The sequence below is a fragment of the Meles meles genome, chromosome 5, assembly GCF_922984935.1.
Source record: "Meles meles chromosome 5, mMelMel3.1 paternal haplotype, whole genome shotgun sequence".
NCBI classification, from domain to species: Eukaryota; Metazoa; Chordata; class Mammalia; order Carnivora; family Mustelidae; genus Meles; species Meles meles.
Genome location: NC_060070.1, coordinates 31,928,107 through 31,945,797, shown reverse-complemented (window position 1 = coordinate 31,945,797; position 17,691 = coordinate 31,928,107). Strand labels below are relative to the sequence as shown.

The following is a 17,691-nucleotide window of genomic DNA, read 5'->3' as shown; positions in this document are numbered from 1 at the left end:
CAGAAGTTTTAAAAGATAGTTTATATAATAAATTGCAATAAATTGCCAGTAAATAGCTTTATGTAATATATTATTTGGTTTCAGAATTTCAATTAATTGCAGCTATTGACTTCAGCCAATATCAGACTGAGTATTGGGAGTCTCAACATTGGGGTCATAGCTTGAATTGCAGCCTGTGACTTGCCTGATTGCACCAGAGAAATTTAGGTGCCCCCATCCCTCCTTTAACTGAGGATACCAGCTAATTTACAGTTGGTCTGTTTTATTTAAGTAGGGGCATGAAGAAATTAGATTATGTGGTTAATTTAGTCCAGCAATGTTTTAGCTTCCCTTAAAGACCCACCCTGATCTAGCTCTGGCACAGCATTCTTCCTCTTGTCCAAAAACAAATATAAGACTAATCAATTCATACGAATTAGGATGGCTATTAAAGACAAACCATAAAACGACAAGTGTTGGCAAAGGTGTACAGAAACTGGGACACTTTTGAGTTGTTGCTGGACAGGTAAAGTGGTAGAGCTGCTGTGGAAAGCTGTATGGTAATTCGTCAAGGAATAAAACAAATTATGATATGACCCAGCAATTTCACTTCTGGATATATAGGCAAAAGAAGCAAAAGCAGGAAATTGAATATATATTTGTATGTCCATGTTCACAGCAGCATTATTCACAATAGCCAAAAGGTGTAAACAATCCGTGTGTCCATTACTGTATGAATGGATAAACAAAATGTGGTATATCTATATACTGGAATATTATTTTGCCTTAAAAAGGAAGGACATTCTGATACACGCTACAACATGGATGAACTTTGAAGACAATATGCTAAGTGAATAAGCCAGTCTCAAAAGGACAAATATTGTATGATTCCACTTACATGAGGTACCTGGGATAGTCAAATTCACAGGGACAGGAAGCAGAATTGTGGTTGCCAGGAGATGGAGGGAGGATGAATGGGGAGTCAATGTTAAATGGAGACAGAATTTCGGTTGAAGGAAATGAAAAAATTCTGGAGATAGATGGTGGGGATGGCTGTGCAACAATGTAAATGCCTTAACAGTCACTGAACTTTACACTTAAAAATGGTTAAAATAGGGATGCCTGGGTGGCTCAGTTGGTTAAGCTGCTGCCTTCAGCTCAGTTCATGATTCCAGCGTCTTGGGATTGAGTCCCACATCGGGCTACTTGCTAGGCAGGGAGCCTGCTTCTCCCTCTGCCTCTGCCTGTGCTTGCTCTCTCTCTCTCTGACAAATAGATAAATAAAATCTTTAAAAAAACCCCAAAAAATGGTTAAAATAGTATATTTTATGCTATGTGTGTTTTACTACAATAAAAAATAAAACTAACCATACTTAATTGGGGAGGATTGTGCATTTTTATAGGCCATAATTCTGAGTTGGTCAGTATTAGGAAAAGGAAGCCTATTAAATGGAGCAAACCTAGAGCAGCTCAAAATGCAGGTAATTTCAGTATTTCTTCAAAAAAATATCAATTATTTCACTGGATAAAGAAAGGTTACAACAAATTAGATATTATATATCCAGGAATGCCTTTGGGGTTTTAAAAACAGCTTAAAAATTATGTACCACAATTTTTCTTGAAGAATTAGAGATTTTTCCACCAAGTTCTTCATGTTGACTTTCACTTTCTGAAATACATATGATCTTCCTGATTTAAAAAAATATATATATAGGATGTGATAAAACCAACTATGCTAAGTAGGCACAACTTCATAATCTTGGAAAGAAAATGTTCATTCACAGCAAAAACATTAGCATTTTCCTTCTTTCTTGCAGTAACAGGAACATCCATTTCCTTAGAAATTGCTCCTCCAAGATGCTGCCTCATTGCAGAACCCTATTTGCCTTGTGGCTGCTCCTGTCCAGGAGCAGTCAATGCTTATTGTTGATGCTTTCTTGTGACAGATCTTTTCTGTAGGAGAATTTTGCGACATCCTCTTTAAAGGTTCAGAGGTGGAAAATTCTATGTTTCTGCTTTAGAAGAGCCAAAACACAATCAGAAGCATAAAAGAACATGTTAGTAGTGTTTCCACTAAACAGGTTCTCTTTATGCCCTCTGTACATATACATTTTCATATTCTGCAAATTCAGTAGGTGTTGACTTTGTTAGATTTTAACTAGAAAATGTAAGAAATGTATTAAAATGAAGAATTGGGAAAATATAACAGTCACCTGCTTTCTTCTAATGCCCAGATTTCTGTCTTCTTAGACAGTATCTTCATTTTCTTGTCCCATATAGCCTTTAATGGTGCCCTTAGCCCAGGATACTCCTTCCTACTTGAGTTCAGAGCCTGGTCCCCAGCTTTTGTGGGCATTGAGGTCTGACTATGAAAGTAGGGTCTTGAGAAGTTAGCCAAGCGTAGTATGGAGGGTGTCCTGGAAGTTGGAAAGAAATTAGGAAACAGAACGAATTTATTGCAGTCATGTGGAGATAAATCTTTGAATTACTGTACTCTTCTAGACATATTTGATAAAAGCAAATTGGATTTAAGAACAAATCAAATGTAGTAATTGAAGAAAAACTAAAAATTGATCCCAAGTTTTTAGTTTAGATGACATGGAAAATGGTATTTTTACTGAAAAGCATGAGGAGCCTGAGAACGAGAAGAGGAATTCAATCATGCCCATGTGCTACTGAAGTGAGAAGTTGGGGATGCCGACGGTGTTACCATGGAAATGGAAATGTGACGCTAGGCTGGGTACATAGGGCTGGAGAGATAGATCTGGAAACCTAGGGCTGGGTACATAGGGCTGGAGAGATGGATCTGGAAACCGTAATAAATAGGTTGGTGTTGGAAGCTTTGTGTGAAAGTGAACTCCCCAAGGGAGAACATCAGAGAAAACAAAGGTCTGGTGACACCTCAGAGTTAGCAGTCTGGAGTTAGTGTCTACAGTGAAATCTGGAGATGTAGTAAGATACCTATCTGGTATATGATAATGGCTGTTAAAAGAGAATGATCATTTGCCGAATTTATCAAAAATGGAAAGTATACACATTACAGGGCCAGGGATTTGGGTCTGTTTCATTGACATCGGTACTGCTAACTCTTAGAACAGTGACCTACACGTGGATGCTCCTCAATGTGTGTCTCTCTATTGGATGAAAAAAAAAAAGGCAGATGAAAGACCATTAAGACCATTAGATGAAAGACCATAAGAAATTCAGTATGAGTCATTTTGGTAGAGCAGCTGAGGTGGAAGCCATATTTCTGAGGATATAGGAAGAAACAGATATCAAAAAGGGGAAAAGCAGGAATGGAGCATCTAATAAGGCCTATGAGGAAAGGTGAGTGAATAAGGGAATTATAGGTATATTTCATGACCAAAACATACATGCCCCTTTCATTCATAATATAGATGTGTGGAGAACATACTTGATTTCTTCTCAGTGTGGTTCAAGTGTATACAGTTTTACTAGAGTTCTTGAGACAGCAAAACAATATCCCACAGCACAAATGTCCCCACAACTTTTCCTTTTTTATATTTATTTATTTATTTTTGAGACAGAGAGTGCAAGAGAGTGCATGCCAGCGGTGGGGGTGGGGGGTAGGGGGCAGGGAGAGGGAGAGAGAGAATCTTAAGCAGGCTCTACTTTCAGTGCACAGAGTGACATAGGGCTCAATCTCATGACTCTGAGATCATGACTTGAGCCAAAATCAAGAGCTGGGTGCCTAACCAATTGAGCCACCCAGATGCCCCTCCTTTTTTTATTAGATAACAAATATTCAAAAAAATGCATAAATCACAATTGTAAAGCTCAATGGATTTTCACACACTGGACACAGTTGTGACCGACACCCAGATCAGGACATAGCATGCTACTGGGTTTCCAAAATTCCCTCAATGTGTCCTCATCTAGTCAAAATCCCCCCAAGAATAATCATGATCCAGACTTTTAACACCAAAATTAGTTTTATTTATTTTAATCTTTATGGAAAAGCAATCATACAGTAAAGCACGTGTTCATATTGGCTTCTCTTGCTCAGATTTATGTGTGAGATTCATCTGTGATGTTGCTTGAAGTTGTAGTTTACGATCATTTTTGTATTTGTATTTGAGTATTTGTAGTGTTCCCACATGTGAATAAAACACTGTTTATTTATTTATCCTATTGCTGACGTGCATATGAGTAGCTTCTAGTTTGGGACTGTTACGGATTAAGCACAATAAACATTCTTGTTCATGTTTTTGATGAATATTTGTTTTCATTTTGGGGGAGTACCATAACACCCCATTCTTAACAATTCTGGGAATCTGTCACTAGCTGACCTTCTTTGGCATCCTGTTTCCCTGAACCCTCAATTCCATCTCCCCTTACATCATGCTTCTTTCCCTGCCATTAATTTCTTTACTTCTCCCACTTGGAATTCCCCAGAAACTCAGTTCCCATTACCTTACATGCCAAACAATTTAGCTGTTTCCATTACTGAGTATGAACACACCTTTGCATAGATGAAACCATAGGTCTGCGAGCAATGGACTTATTAGAATATATAATTTTCAAAGAAGCTGTCATTTAAAGATACAGCTGGCTTTTAGGTAAAATTCAAAAGATATAAATAAACATTTCATAACATCTTTTAAATATAGAAAATGAAGAAAACATGCAACTGGCTTAGTTTTTTCTGTATATTTGAAATATTTTACATCTTTTTTTTATAATATATTAAATATATAACATTTAAATACATAAATATAGCTATATAATAAATTTATAAAATAAAGCAGTACATGTACATAAATATGGGTTAATCTCAGTAATTTTTCAAGGAATAAAAAGAAATATATCAATTGACATGCTTAGCTATTTTTTTCTTTCAGTTTCAGAGATGCTTTCCTTAAATTATATCTTTGTTATTATGTTGTTTTCAACCACCCTAAATTCTTCCTTAGGAGTATTTATCCCTTGGGAACTGGATCTGTTTTGTCTGCTCTTCTTACTATCATCTTTCTCATTTTGCATATTCCATTCCTTTGATTTTTATTTAGTTATTTCTTAATTCTTCTTTATCTCACTCAGATCTCTTTTCATTTCAGCATGTTATTTTTATAATTTATTGGATTGTCATTTTATCTACATGTTCTTCTTTCATGACTTTCTTATCCTGTTCCAGAGAAATAAAAGTTTATATCTTATTGATAATTCATAATTAATAATCTTAAAAAACCCTCTAGTTATTGTTGTTAATTATTTTGAAAAATATGCTTTTTCTCTAAACTTTCAGGATAATCTTCCATCTCTCTTGTTCTTCCACATTTTCAGAATTCCATGTTATTTTCTTTCTACTTACCTATGCTGGAATGATATGAGATCTCTCTAATCTTCATATTTGCCAATAGGCAGGGTGAGTGGATGATGCTTCTCCTGGCTCCTTGCCTCCTTGAGCTTTGGTAAAATATGTCCTCAGATCTTCAGCTGGAAGACAGGTTGATATGTTAAATCTTCTCTAGCAGGCATCTCTTTAGGGTGGCTCTTTGGCTTTAGTGGTATTTTTCCCTAAGAGGGGCACTACCATTTTCCTTCTCAGTATATGCCGTTGTCAGGCACTTCTTGTTTCTGTAGTTTGTTGTTGTTATGACCTTAACAAGTCAAATGCTGTATCTCTCACATGGTGATACAGCATTGCTACCTCTCTTTACATCTCATTTCAAAGTGTGTCATCCTCTAGGAAAAGAAGTAGAAAACTAGTGTTGGGAGGGGGAGTTGTTTCCAAAAGCATCCTGTCTTGAAAGATAGCTGCTGAGTTGCCTGTTGCTATGGCCTCTGGGTCTCTGAAGGAGTAAAAAATTATGAGAGTACAAACTTTCCCTTTACTCTTTTTTCAGCTTGGTAGATAATGTTCCATTTATGGCAGCAAAATATGCACAAACTACCACATGGGATTCTGCAGTCCTCTCCACTGATCATGCAGTAGGTAGAAAATCTTCTCATTTCCTGGCAATAAGATGGCATTGAGTCATGATTTTCTGTTATGTCATATAAACCTTTTCTGCCTTTTTATGGGTTTCCTAATGAAAAATTGAAAAAAGAGCAAATCTGAAATGGAAAGCTACATCCTATAGTTTTGTTATGGAATTACCATGAATATTTTAGTTGACCAACCTGAATATATAGAAAACTCATGACTTGGAAGTACTTGGTGACTTACTTGATCACAAAATCAAGAAATAAGAGGCATATAATATGCAACCCCAACTCACAGGATAATTTGTAAAAGAGATAGCTAAAATAAACTCAATTATGAAGAAGAGTTGACTATCATATAGGTCAGGCAGGCCCTTACTTTTCTCTGCCTAATGTCCTATCAGCCCCTTGTCATATTCGTTTTCATTAACACTTATATGAGAGGGCAGAAAGAGGTGACATTTCAATCTGTCAACTTCACTGCTCATTAGCAACTCATGTAAAGGGCGGTAAAGGGGAGGATCAAAGGCTAAATTGGGGTTACAAATTTTCTGTGACTCTCACTTACTCTGGTGTGCCATTAGCACAGATAATAAAGAGGAAGCAGTATTAAGGTATTTAGAATTCCATGGAAGGAATGAATGGTGGAAATCTGAAGAAGGGTTGAGAACCCACATGCGGTAATTCTATCGGAGGGGGATGGGCGTTATTGGCATGCATAGGAGTTAATAAGACTCTGTGCAATGTTGCATACAGATGAGCATGATTAATGGTTTTTGTGGGGTTGAGAAAAAAAGAATATGCAAGTAGGTGACATTTAAAACCCACATCAAATGGCAAGGTGTTGAAAGAGGACAGAGAGGTCGGCTTTAAGTAGATGCTTAATTCACCTGTGAGAAGGAGTATGTGTGGATCTATGCGTGGAATATATTTGAGGAAAGCAGTATTTGCCATAGAACCAGCATTACTTTCAAGCCAACAGAATGTACTCTTAATTAATCATTTTTTCTAATTTTTTGTAGTTCATATAAAATAGAAATCCTAAGGTTACAGTGAACAGAATTTAAATTTAACTTTGGATTGATTTTTCCTTTGATATATTATGCATCTTTCATCAAACATTATTTGATAATTTTAGTCTTTTCAAAAAGTATCAATGTGAGAATAAAATCATGGGTGCTACAATGATCAAAATAAATAATTTGTATTAAATAACTAAGTAATCAGCAGTGTTCTTTATAAATATGAGCAATTTTGCTTTTATAATAAATTCCCTATCTATCACATATTGTTATTGTCAGGATTTATATATAAAGTACAGACCTTTTATCTTTTTTCCCTTCCACACGAACCTTTTAAAAATCATTTTACATTTGCATTATTTGCAGAACACTTTAAAAATGGGATACTGATGAAAATCCATCAGTCAATATTTTAAAGTATCAATATCCCTATTTTTATCCAGGTAATGTTGGGGATATAGATCTGATCCTGATTCCTGCCCTCAAGGATTCACAATACCATTGAGGAATCATAAAAACTTACACGGAGATATGAGGGAATATTAGCATCAAATATAATGCAACAGGATTTCAAGTAAGAGCCAGAGTAGCTCTTGGAACTTGATAATGGGCTTTGAAGGATGGGCAGGACTTGTAATTTGGCTAGAGAAGAAGTTTTTTCTTTAACAGTTTGAAGTTTTACCTCATGAAATGATCTGCCATTTTTAAAGCACCATTCATACTGACTTCATTAGATCCTTTTGAGCTGAAAGCACTCTCAGTGGGAGGCAGGAGACGTAGTAGTTAAAGAGCTCAGTGTCTACAGACAGCCGAGGGGAAGACAAGTCACTTCTGTTTGCTAGGGCTCTGTTTTTTCTTCCAGTAAAACATCCCCTGCTGTAAAATGGTGCTCTGCTGTCATCTCTTCCTGGATCTTTTTTAATAGTTTCCTCACTGATCTCCTTCCTTTTATCCTTTCCCCTTTATGCTCAGTTCCCAACATTGCAGTTGGAATGATCTTTTATTTATTTTTTATTATGTTATGTTAATCACCATACAGTACATCATTAGTTTTTGATGTAGTGTTCTGTGATTCATTGTTTGCATGTAACACCCAGTGCTCCATGCAATACACGCCCTCCTAAATATCCATCACCAGACTCACCCATTCCCCATCCCCCAAAACCCTCAGTTTGATTCCCGGAGTCTCTCATGGTTCGTCTCCCCCTCTGACTCTCCCCTTCTTTTTCCCCTTCCTTTTCCTAATGTTCTCCATATTATTCCTTATGTTCCACAAGTAAATGAAACCATATGATAGTTGTCTTTCTCTGTTTGACTTATTTCACTTAGCATAATCTCCAGTTCCAACCACGTTGATGCAAATGTTGGGTATTCATCCTTTCTGAGGGCTGAGTAATATTCTATTGTGTATATGGACCGTATCTTCTTTATCCATTCATCTATTGAAGGGCATCTCAGCTCCTTTCACAGTTTGGCTATTGTGGACATTGCTGCCATGAACACTGGGGTGCATATGGCCCTTCTTTTCATTACATCTGTACCTGCGGGGTAAGTACCCAGTAGTGCAATTGCTGGGTCATAGGGTAGGTCTATTTTTAACTTTTTTGAGGAAACTCCACATTGTTTTCCAAAGTGCCTGTTCCAACTTGTACTCCCATCAACAATGTTAGAGGGTTCCCCTTTCTCCACAAACTCTCCAACATTCATTGTTACTTGTCTTGTCAATTTTTGCCCTTCTAACTGGTGTAAGGTGGCTTTGCTTTGAATTTCCCTGATGGCTAATGATGTTGAACATTTTTCATGTGTCTTTTAGCCATCTGTCTTTCTTCTTTGGAGAAGTGTCTGTTCATGTCTTCTGCCCATTTTTTGACTTGATTATTTGTTTTTTGGGGTGATGAGTTTGAGAAGTTCTTTATAGATCTTGGTATCAGCACTTTAACTGTAGTGTCATTTGCAAATATCTTCTCCCATTCGGTGTGTTGTCTCTTTGTTTTGTTGACTGTTTCCTTTGCTGTGCAGAAGCTTTTTATCTTGGTGAAGTCCCAGAAGTTCATTTTTGCTTTTGTTTCCCTTGCCTTTGGAGACATGTTTTGAAAGAAGTCATTGTGGTTGATGTAAAAAAGGTTACTGCCGATGTTCTCCTAGGATTTTGATGGATTCCTATGTCACATTGAGGTCTTTCATCCATTTAGAATTTATCTTTGTGTAGGGTGTGAGAGAATGGTCAAGTTTCATTCTTTTGTATATAGCTGTCCAATTTTCCCAGCACCGTTTATTGAAGAGACTATCTTTTTTCCATTGGATATTTTTTCTCACTTTGTCAAAGATTAGTTGACCATAGAGTTGAGGGACCATATCTTGCCTCTCTATTCTATTCCATTGATCTATGCATCTGTTTTTGTGCCAGGACCATGCTGTTTGGCAGGATACAAAATCAATGCACAGAAATCAGTTGCTTTCCTATACACTAACAATGTAACTATAAAAAGAGAAATTAGGGAATCGATTCCATTTACAATAGAACCCAAAACCTTAAGATACCTTGTAATAAACCTATCCAAAGAGGTAAAGGATCTATACTCTAGAAACTACAAAACACTTATGGGCAATTGAAGAAGACACAAAAAGATGGAAAAACATTCCATGCTCTTGGATTGGAAGAATAAACATTGTTAAAATGTCTATGCTGCCCAGAGCAATCTATACTTTCAATGCCATCCCAATCAAAACACAAATGGCATTTTTAAAAATGCTGGAACAAACAATCCTAAAATTTGTATGGAACCAGAAAAGACCCCAAATCACCAAGGAAATGTTGAAAAAGAAAAACAAAGCCGGGAGCATCACATTGCCTGATTTCAAGCTATATTACAAAGCTGTGATCACCAGGACAGCATGCAATGATCTTTTAAAATCCTAAGATGCATGCCAGTTTTGTTCCAAACCTTCCACAGTTCCCTATTTCACTTAGAGTCCAAGTTGAAATCCTTACACTGGCCAAAAAGTCCATCTTATTCCTGTGACCTCCTTTACTCTTTCTACATTTTACACTTTCTACAGCCGACACCTTGGCATCTTGCTGTTCTCGAACATGCCAGGTATGCTGTCTTCTTAGGATATTTTTATGGACTGTTCCCTCTTCCTTATAGGTTCTTCCCTGAGATACCAATAGGGTTAGCTTCCTCATTTGTTTGATGTCTTTACTGAAATGTTACTTTCTCAAAGAGAGTTACTCTGACCACCGTATCTAAAATTGCAAAGGCTCCTGCTCTTGCTTATCCTATTCTACTCTTTTTTGTTCCCATAGAGGTCACCTTCTGACGTATTCAATAATTTGCTGATTTATTATGGTCATTGTTTAGTGTCTCTTTCCGAGCGGTTGAACATATTTTGTTCACTGTTACATCTGAAGCACCTAGGATATTCTGGAATATCCTAAACACTCAATAAATATTTGTTGAATGGATATAAAAAGATTAGCACAGTGTTTGGCACATAACCATGCATTCTGTAAATGTTACATATTATTATTACTAATTCAACCAGGAGAGTATCAGAAGCTCACTAGAATGTGGCTCCATGCAGAGTTTTGGGTTTTTTTGTGTGTTTTTTTTAAAAGATTTTATTTATTTATTTGATAGAGGGAGACACAGCAAGAGAGGGAACACAAGCAGGAGGAGTGGGGAAGGGAGAAGCAGGCTTCCCGCTGAGCAGGCAGCCCAATGCAGAGCTTGATCCAAGGACCCCAGAATGATGACCCAAGCTGAAGGCAGCCGCTTAAAGACTGAGCCACCCAAGTGCCCTTTTGTTTTTGTTTTTTTAATCCAAGCACTTAGAAGATTGCTTAGTGACCAATAAGCATTTGAAGGGCAAAAGGAATAAAAGAACAAAGGAGGTAATATGAGCATGTGAGCATGGCTTGTGAGATATTCAGAGGAAAGACTCTTTAGTAGGTCAGAGCATTCTATTGAATAATGCATAAAATCGGTGGAAGGGCTCTGCCTGAGAGCAGAGGGAGAATGATAGGCAAGGATGGATCCATAGAATGTCCAGGATGTTCTGGAAGAGGATCAGCTTGAAGAAGGGTATCTAAATGGAAGTGTTTGATAATAATGAGAACAAAATTCAGGTAAGACATTAAGGATGAAGTAAAGAATCAGAGGTCATTTTTTTAGAGGCAAAATTTGAAGCCATAAAAAAAGACTAAAGAATGGAAAGACATGAGAAAATGAATGACTCAAAAATATCTTGGGGTTTGATGACTGATGATTCAACAATTGGAAAGGCCTTTACATATGGGGCAGGACAAAAAGTAACACCCAATTAATGTTTGTCCTTAGAATAGTGCCTCGTACACAGTAAGGTCAAAAGTATATATTGAATGAATATGAATACCTGGAAGAAATAAGATTCTGTCTACTGATGTGAAAAAGTGTAATAAACTAAGATTTCAAGTAATAAAATATATGTTAAAACTAAGATAAAATTCAATGAAATTGAGTACATTCACGATAACATTATGAAAAATAACATACAAAAATGAAAATCCAAAATGGATATATTCTTTCAAAAATTATGTTGTATTATATTTAGATTTCCTGAAAACAGAATGAATTAGATCTAAATTAAATAAGTACTTACGGAAATAAGTCAATCGGAGAAAGACAACTATCATATGACCTCCCTGATATGAGGACATGGAGAAGCAACATGGGGGGTTAGGGGGATAGGAGAAAAATAAATGAAACAAGATGGGATAGGGAGGGAGACAAACCATAAATGACTCTTAATCTCACAAAACAAACTGGGGGTTGCTGGGGGGAGGTGGGATTGGGAGAGGGGGAGGGGGTTATGGACATTGGGGAGGGTATGTGCTATCGTGAGTGCTGTGAAGTGTGTAAACCTGGCGATTCACAAACCTGTACCCCTGGGGATAAAAATACATTATATGTTTATAAAAAAAAAATTTGGAAGGGGAGGCGAACCCTAAGAGACCATGGACTCTGAAAAACAACCTGAGGGTTTTGAAGGGTCAGGGGTGGGAGGTTGGGGGAACAGGTGGTGGGTAATAGGGAGGGCACGTTTTGCACGGAGCACTGGGTGTTGTGCAAAAACAATGAATAGTGTTACGCTGAAAAAATAAATAAAATGGTAAAAAAAAATAAGTACTTATGGTTTGTACGTTTGCATTTCTTTAATGTTTGTATTTCTGACATCATCAGATCTCCTGAAGGCTAAGACCACATCTTTTGTTTAATTTGCATTTTCTCAGAGGGTCTAGAGTTAGAACCAACTAGAATAATGTGTTGGCAGAAAAATAAAGATACTGCCTACCAGCTCTCTTCATGAGTATAAAATGTGTCATTTTTATACATTCAGTTGACATTTATACACTAAATCTCATATCCTGATAGATTTGGCTGAAAATGTCATTTTAATTATGACTGCCTCAGTTTATTATTCATTTTAAAAATGCTGGTAATCGTCTATTATACAAAAAATAAGCAGTTTTTGTGATCACCACATTCCTTTCTAATTTAATTCTGTTTCAGTAGGTGCCTTCTGAACCCATTTTGAGCAATATGCCTAATTAATTCAAGAAAGTGATATTAAAAACTGTTCAGAGGTGGCTGGACCTTTGTGATGTCAATCACCATCAGAGTATGGTTGGAGAAAGGGGGGGTTGGTAGAAAACTGAAACCAAGTTTGAAATACAATTATTTAAAACCTTTAAAATAAGAGCAACTCGATACTCATTTTACATTAACCATATCAAGCATATGTATTTGCACTGAGATTCTAGTATCACAATAAATCAAAACAGAATTCTCCCAAGTTTTAGCAGATCTAAACCTAAGAGCCTGGATTTTAAAATACCATGATTAATTTTTATAAATATCTTTGTATCAGTTTTTAAACATAGATTATCCAATATTGTAAAAAGCTTATTTAAGGGGCACCTGGGTGGCTCAGTGGGTTGAGCCTCTGCCTTCAGGTCAGGTCATGATCTCAGGGTCCTGGCATCGAGCCCCACATCAGGCTCTCTGCTCAGCAGTGAGCCTGCTTCCTCCTCTCTCTCTGCCTGCCTCTCTGCTTACCCGTGATCTCTCTCTGTCAAATAAATAAATAAATAAATCTTTTAAAAAAAATTAAAAAAAATTTAAAAATGTCAATTATGCACTTGGAATCTACATATAAAAAGCAAAGTTAAGAACTTTGCCAAGTCATGTCCCTACCCAAATTAGTCCTATACTCCCTTCCCAATCTTTTCCAGCATGATGAATATCTGTTTTATGTTTAACCATCTCTCAAGAATGGCCTCTTATGGATTCTCTGAGAAATTCTATTTTGATGTTTAACTATTGTCACTGTCAAGTAATGCTTCTGTCGATAATGTGAACTAAGATTATCTTCCATTACATACATAAACACATTCACATATTCCCTCCCCAAAATCTAAAGAGACATGTTTATATTCAATACCCATCTAGCAGCATTGGGAATTTGAGGACTTCAAAGCCTGGGAGCTTTCTGAATTTGAGGGGACACAACAAATCCAGTGGATCTTAGATTTCTGATTGTCATGGGAAGGCTACCTCCACTGGGAAGTGAAATAATTGATTCCACTCCACAAGGACCAGTAATTGTCTCGTATTATCCATCTTCCCCCTTCCCCTTTATAACATAACCTTGAAGACTGTGGTTTGCTAAAAGGCTATATTTCCCAAACTCTCTTTTTGCCTCATTTGGCTATGTGATTAAACTCCAGGTAATGAGATATAAGTGGAAGCATGTAGAACTTCAAAGACCTTTGAAAGGGTAGCTACTGGCTTAGAATACAAACAGAAGGCTGGAGCTCTAGCAACTATTTTGGTACTGGAGGTGCCCTTGAACTTGGAAGCCATGCACAGAAGATGGTTGAATAAAAAGACTGGAGACTAGACTTATGATGTCATGGCGGAGTTGCTAAGCCAGCCCTGGCTTTCTATCTCTGGACTTCCTTTAGGTGAAAATGAAATAAACTTCCCTGTTGTTTAATCCATTGTTCCTTTTTCATTATGCTCTATACCACTAAGTCTAATTTTAACTGGTATATCACATAAAGGTTATGATTTGACTGGTTAGAAAGGTGGACTAATCCGTAATTATCTCTTCAAATAACTTGTCTTTATACCTAAAATTATCAGTGTTAAAATTAAGCTCTTTTAGGAGTTAAGTAGTATTCCTACAAGCTTTTATTAAGATACCTGTGTTCCATAAAGGATGAACAGACTAAGCCTAACTTAGGAGAGACTAGGAGAGAGCTCTGAGAGCGATGGCGATAGGTAAGCAGGATTAATGATGGTACTGTGGGTAATTGAGGCTGTGACTTCAGGAAGCAAAACTAGGAATGGGGCTGGGCATCACAGATCTGTCACTTAGTTCACACTGTTGCCAATGCGGAAACATGACCTTATGGAAAGTATTTTCCTTTAAGTAAGCTTTGCTTTGGGAATTACATGAAACTCAATCATCTTCAAAATCTATCCCATTAAGAAACCTTTAAATAGCTCAATGTCTTCGTATTTACTTAAATAGCTATATTTAAACATAATTTTTCTTGATATTTACCATTTTAAATTCAAATATAATATTTCTATCCTACTCATGTCATTGATGTCTTATATCACCTGGAGGATCATACTTTTCTTAAAACTAAGTTTTGCTAATTGTGCTTGAAAACCATGCTCTAAGGCTTGTTTCAGCATCCGTCTTTGTACGTCTGTAGTTAACTCAAAATTTGGAAATGAGACAGTGATTACAGGCGACACTGCAGAGTAACGAATGGAGAGAAGTGGGCAGGCTCTGGAGCCTGGTGGCCCAGGTTCGAAACTAGGTTCTACCACTTACTAGTTATGTGACCTGGGGCATTGTTTAACTTCACTGTGCCTCAGATTTCTCATCTGTTAAAAAAGGAGTAGCAACAGTACTTACCCTGTAGGTTTGTAATGAGAGCTAACTGAACTCATTTTTTATAAAGCATGTAAAATTCTGCCTATATGTATGCTAAATATACAAAAGGTGTCTCAGTTGGTACATAGACAGAATGTAGATTTGCAACATGGGCTTTGGATTCTCATGTGAATGTTGCTACCTTACAGCTGTGTGACCTTGATCTGCTTAGATTCTCTGAGACTCCACTTCCCTAATTATAGTTGGGGATGATAAAACTGACCTCAGAGAGTGGTTGTAATCAGCAAATGGCATTGCCAGGCAAAATACAGGATCTGCAGTTAAATTTGATTTTCAGATAAATAGTGAATGATTTTTAGTATGACTATGTCCCATAAAGTGTTAGTGATATACATATCTTAAAATTTTTCACTGTAATTAAAATTTAATTTTTTCTCCATCTGAATTCTGGCAACTCTATGAATAAATGAGTTAGTTGCTTGTCTTCTCAGTTTTCATAAAAGGACATCAATTACCTATTGAAATAATAACTTTTATGACTTTTTTATGCAGATTAGGAAAACATTTACTATAGCTACCTGCATAACTGTCTCAGTTTCCTGGTATTTTCTTTTTAAATAAGAGTGGGTAGTATACCAACACCTGGATTTAGTCTACCAATACCTTTTGTGGCTTTCATTATCTTTCACTGTTATGTAGGAAGTAATTGTGACTTTATGAATTATATGGCATTCAAAGGAACTCTTTGAATGTAGTTCTGTTAGTGAATAGTTATACCTCCACCAATAATTTGGAGCTAAAAACAAAAAAAAGACTATTTTTATTTTGAAAGGATAATTTCCTTATACCTCATACCTAAGGAAGGTGGAAGGAAAAAAAATGAAAAAGACTTTCAAAAGTGAATCTGGATAATTTTACCATCAACAAACAGTAAGCTGTTTTTAAATTTACCTTCTTATGTTGCTGGATAATAATTTATTATCTCTAAAACAACAACCTTTAAGTTGAAAGTTGTAAAACTTACAACCATTAGTTGTAAGTGAGGATGGGAAAATTATATAGTAAGCACATTTTTTTTTTTTTTTTGGCTGGGTACAGTATACTTTATTGATGGTACATGACAAGGTAGGGCTCCCCAAGCCCCTCCCCTTCTTTGGGGGTCTGGGATGGAAATAGTGGAGGTTGGGAGATTCTCAGTGTTTTGGGGGATAAGTTGGGGCAGGGATTCCCCAGCAGCTGAGGGCCTCTCTCTTCCTCTTGCTCTGGCTGGGGCTGGTGGTCCAGGGGGCTCTTACTCCTTGGAGGCCATGTGGACCATGAGGTCCACCACCCGGTTGCTGTAGCCAAATTCATTGTCATACCAGGAAATGAGCTTGACAAAGTGGTCATTGAGAGCAATGCCAGCCCCAGCATCAAAGGTAGAGGAGTGGGTGTCACTGTTGAAGTCGCAAGAGACAACCTGGTCCTCAGTGTACCCCAGGATGCCCTTGAGGGGGCCCTCTGATGCCTGCTTCACCACCTTCTTGATGTCATCATATTTGGCAGCTTTCTCCAGGCGGCAGGTCAGATCCACGACAGACACGTTGGGGGTGGGGACACGGAAGGCCATGCCAGTGAGTTTCCCATTCAGCTCAGGGATGACCTTGCCTACAGCCTTGGCTGCACCAGTGGAAGCAGGGATGATATTCTGGGCAGCTCCTCGGCCGTCACGCCACAGCTTCCCAGAGGGGCCATCCACAGTCTTCTGGGTGGCAGTGATGGCATGGACGGTGGTCATGAGTCCCTCCACGATGCCGAAGTTGTCATGGATGACCTTGGCCAGAGGAGCCAAGCAGTTGGTGGTACAGGAGGCATTGCTGACAATCTTGAGAGAGTTATCATACTTCTCATGGTTCACACCCATCACAAACATGGGGGCGTCAGCAGAAGGAGCGGAGATGATGACCCTCTTGGCCCCGCCCCTCAAGTGAGCCCCAGCCTTCTCCATGGTGGTGAAGACCCCAGTGGACTCCACAACATACTCAGCACCAGCATCGCCCCATTTGATGTTGGCGGGATCTCGCTCCTGGAAGATGGAGATGGACTTCCCATTGATGACAAGCTTCCCGTTCTCAGCTTTGACTGTGCCGTGGAATTTGCCATGGGTAGAATCATACTGGAACATGTAGACCATGTAGTTGAGATCAATGAAAGGGTCATTGATGGCGACAATATCCACTTTACCAGAGTTAAAAGCAGCCCTGGTGACCAAGCGCCCAATTCGGCCAAATCCGTTCACTCCGACCTTCACCATCGTGTCTCGGGCACGCGGCTGGCACTGCACCTGAAGATCCGGCTGTCTGTCGAACGGGGAAGAGCAGAGAGCCTAGTAAGCACATTTTAATCAATTTCTTTTCTCAGGACTTTGCAAGTTGAAGAATATATGAGAGGGAAAATATGTAACTAGAATTTTTTTAAGCATTAAGAAATGTTTCTTGTGGGGGCACCTGGGTGTCTCAGTGGGTAAAAGCCTCTGCCTTCAGCTCAGGTCATGATCTCAGGGTCCTGGGATCGAGTCCCGCATCAGGCTCTCTGCTTGGCGGGGAGCCTGCTTTCTCCTCTCTCTCTCTGTCTGCCTATCTGCCTACTTGTGATCTCTCTCTGTCAAATAAATAAAATCTTAAAAAAAAAAAAGAAATGTTTCTTGTGGGAACTTTAGATATTTATTTCATGATTAAGCAGAACTATTAAGATTTAATCATATGGTGTATTTGCCTACCAACTTCAAAAGGGGCAAACATACTAAAGATAA

At 37.9% G+C, this 17,691-nt stretch overlaps 1 protein-coding gene across 1 annotated transcript; it reads right to left on the bottom strand.

The window, feature by feature from the left end:
- Positions 1-15,970: 15,970 nt before the first annotated feature.
- Positions 15,971-17,257, bottom strand: LOC123942600 (glyceraldehyde-3-phosphate dehydrogenase-like). The gene has a single exon (XM_046006628.1). It carries the CDS (start codon positions 17,191-17,193, stop codon positions 16,192-16,194), a length of 1,002 nt encoding a protein of 333 aa, XP_045862584.1. The 5' UTR covers positions 17,194-17,257; the 3' UTR covers positions 15,971-16,191.
- Between the last annotated feature and the right edge of the window lie 434 nt (positions 17,258-17,691).

Bases quoted from the DNA above. Each gene is read 5' to 3' on its own strand.
- LOC123942600 (XM_046006628.1), bottom strand. From the start codon at position 17,193: ATGGTGAAGGTCGGAGTGAACGGATTTGGCCGAATTGGGCGCTTGGTC.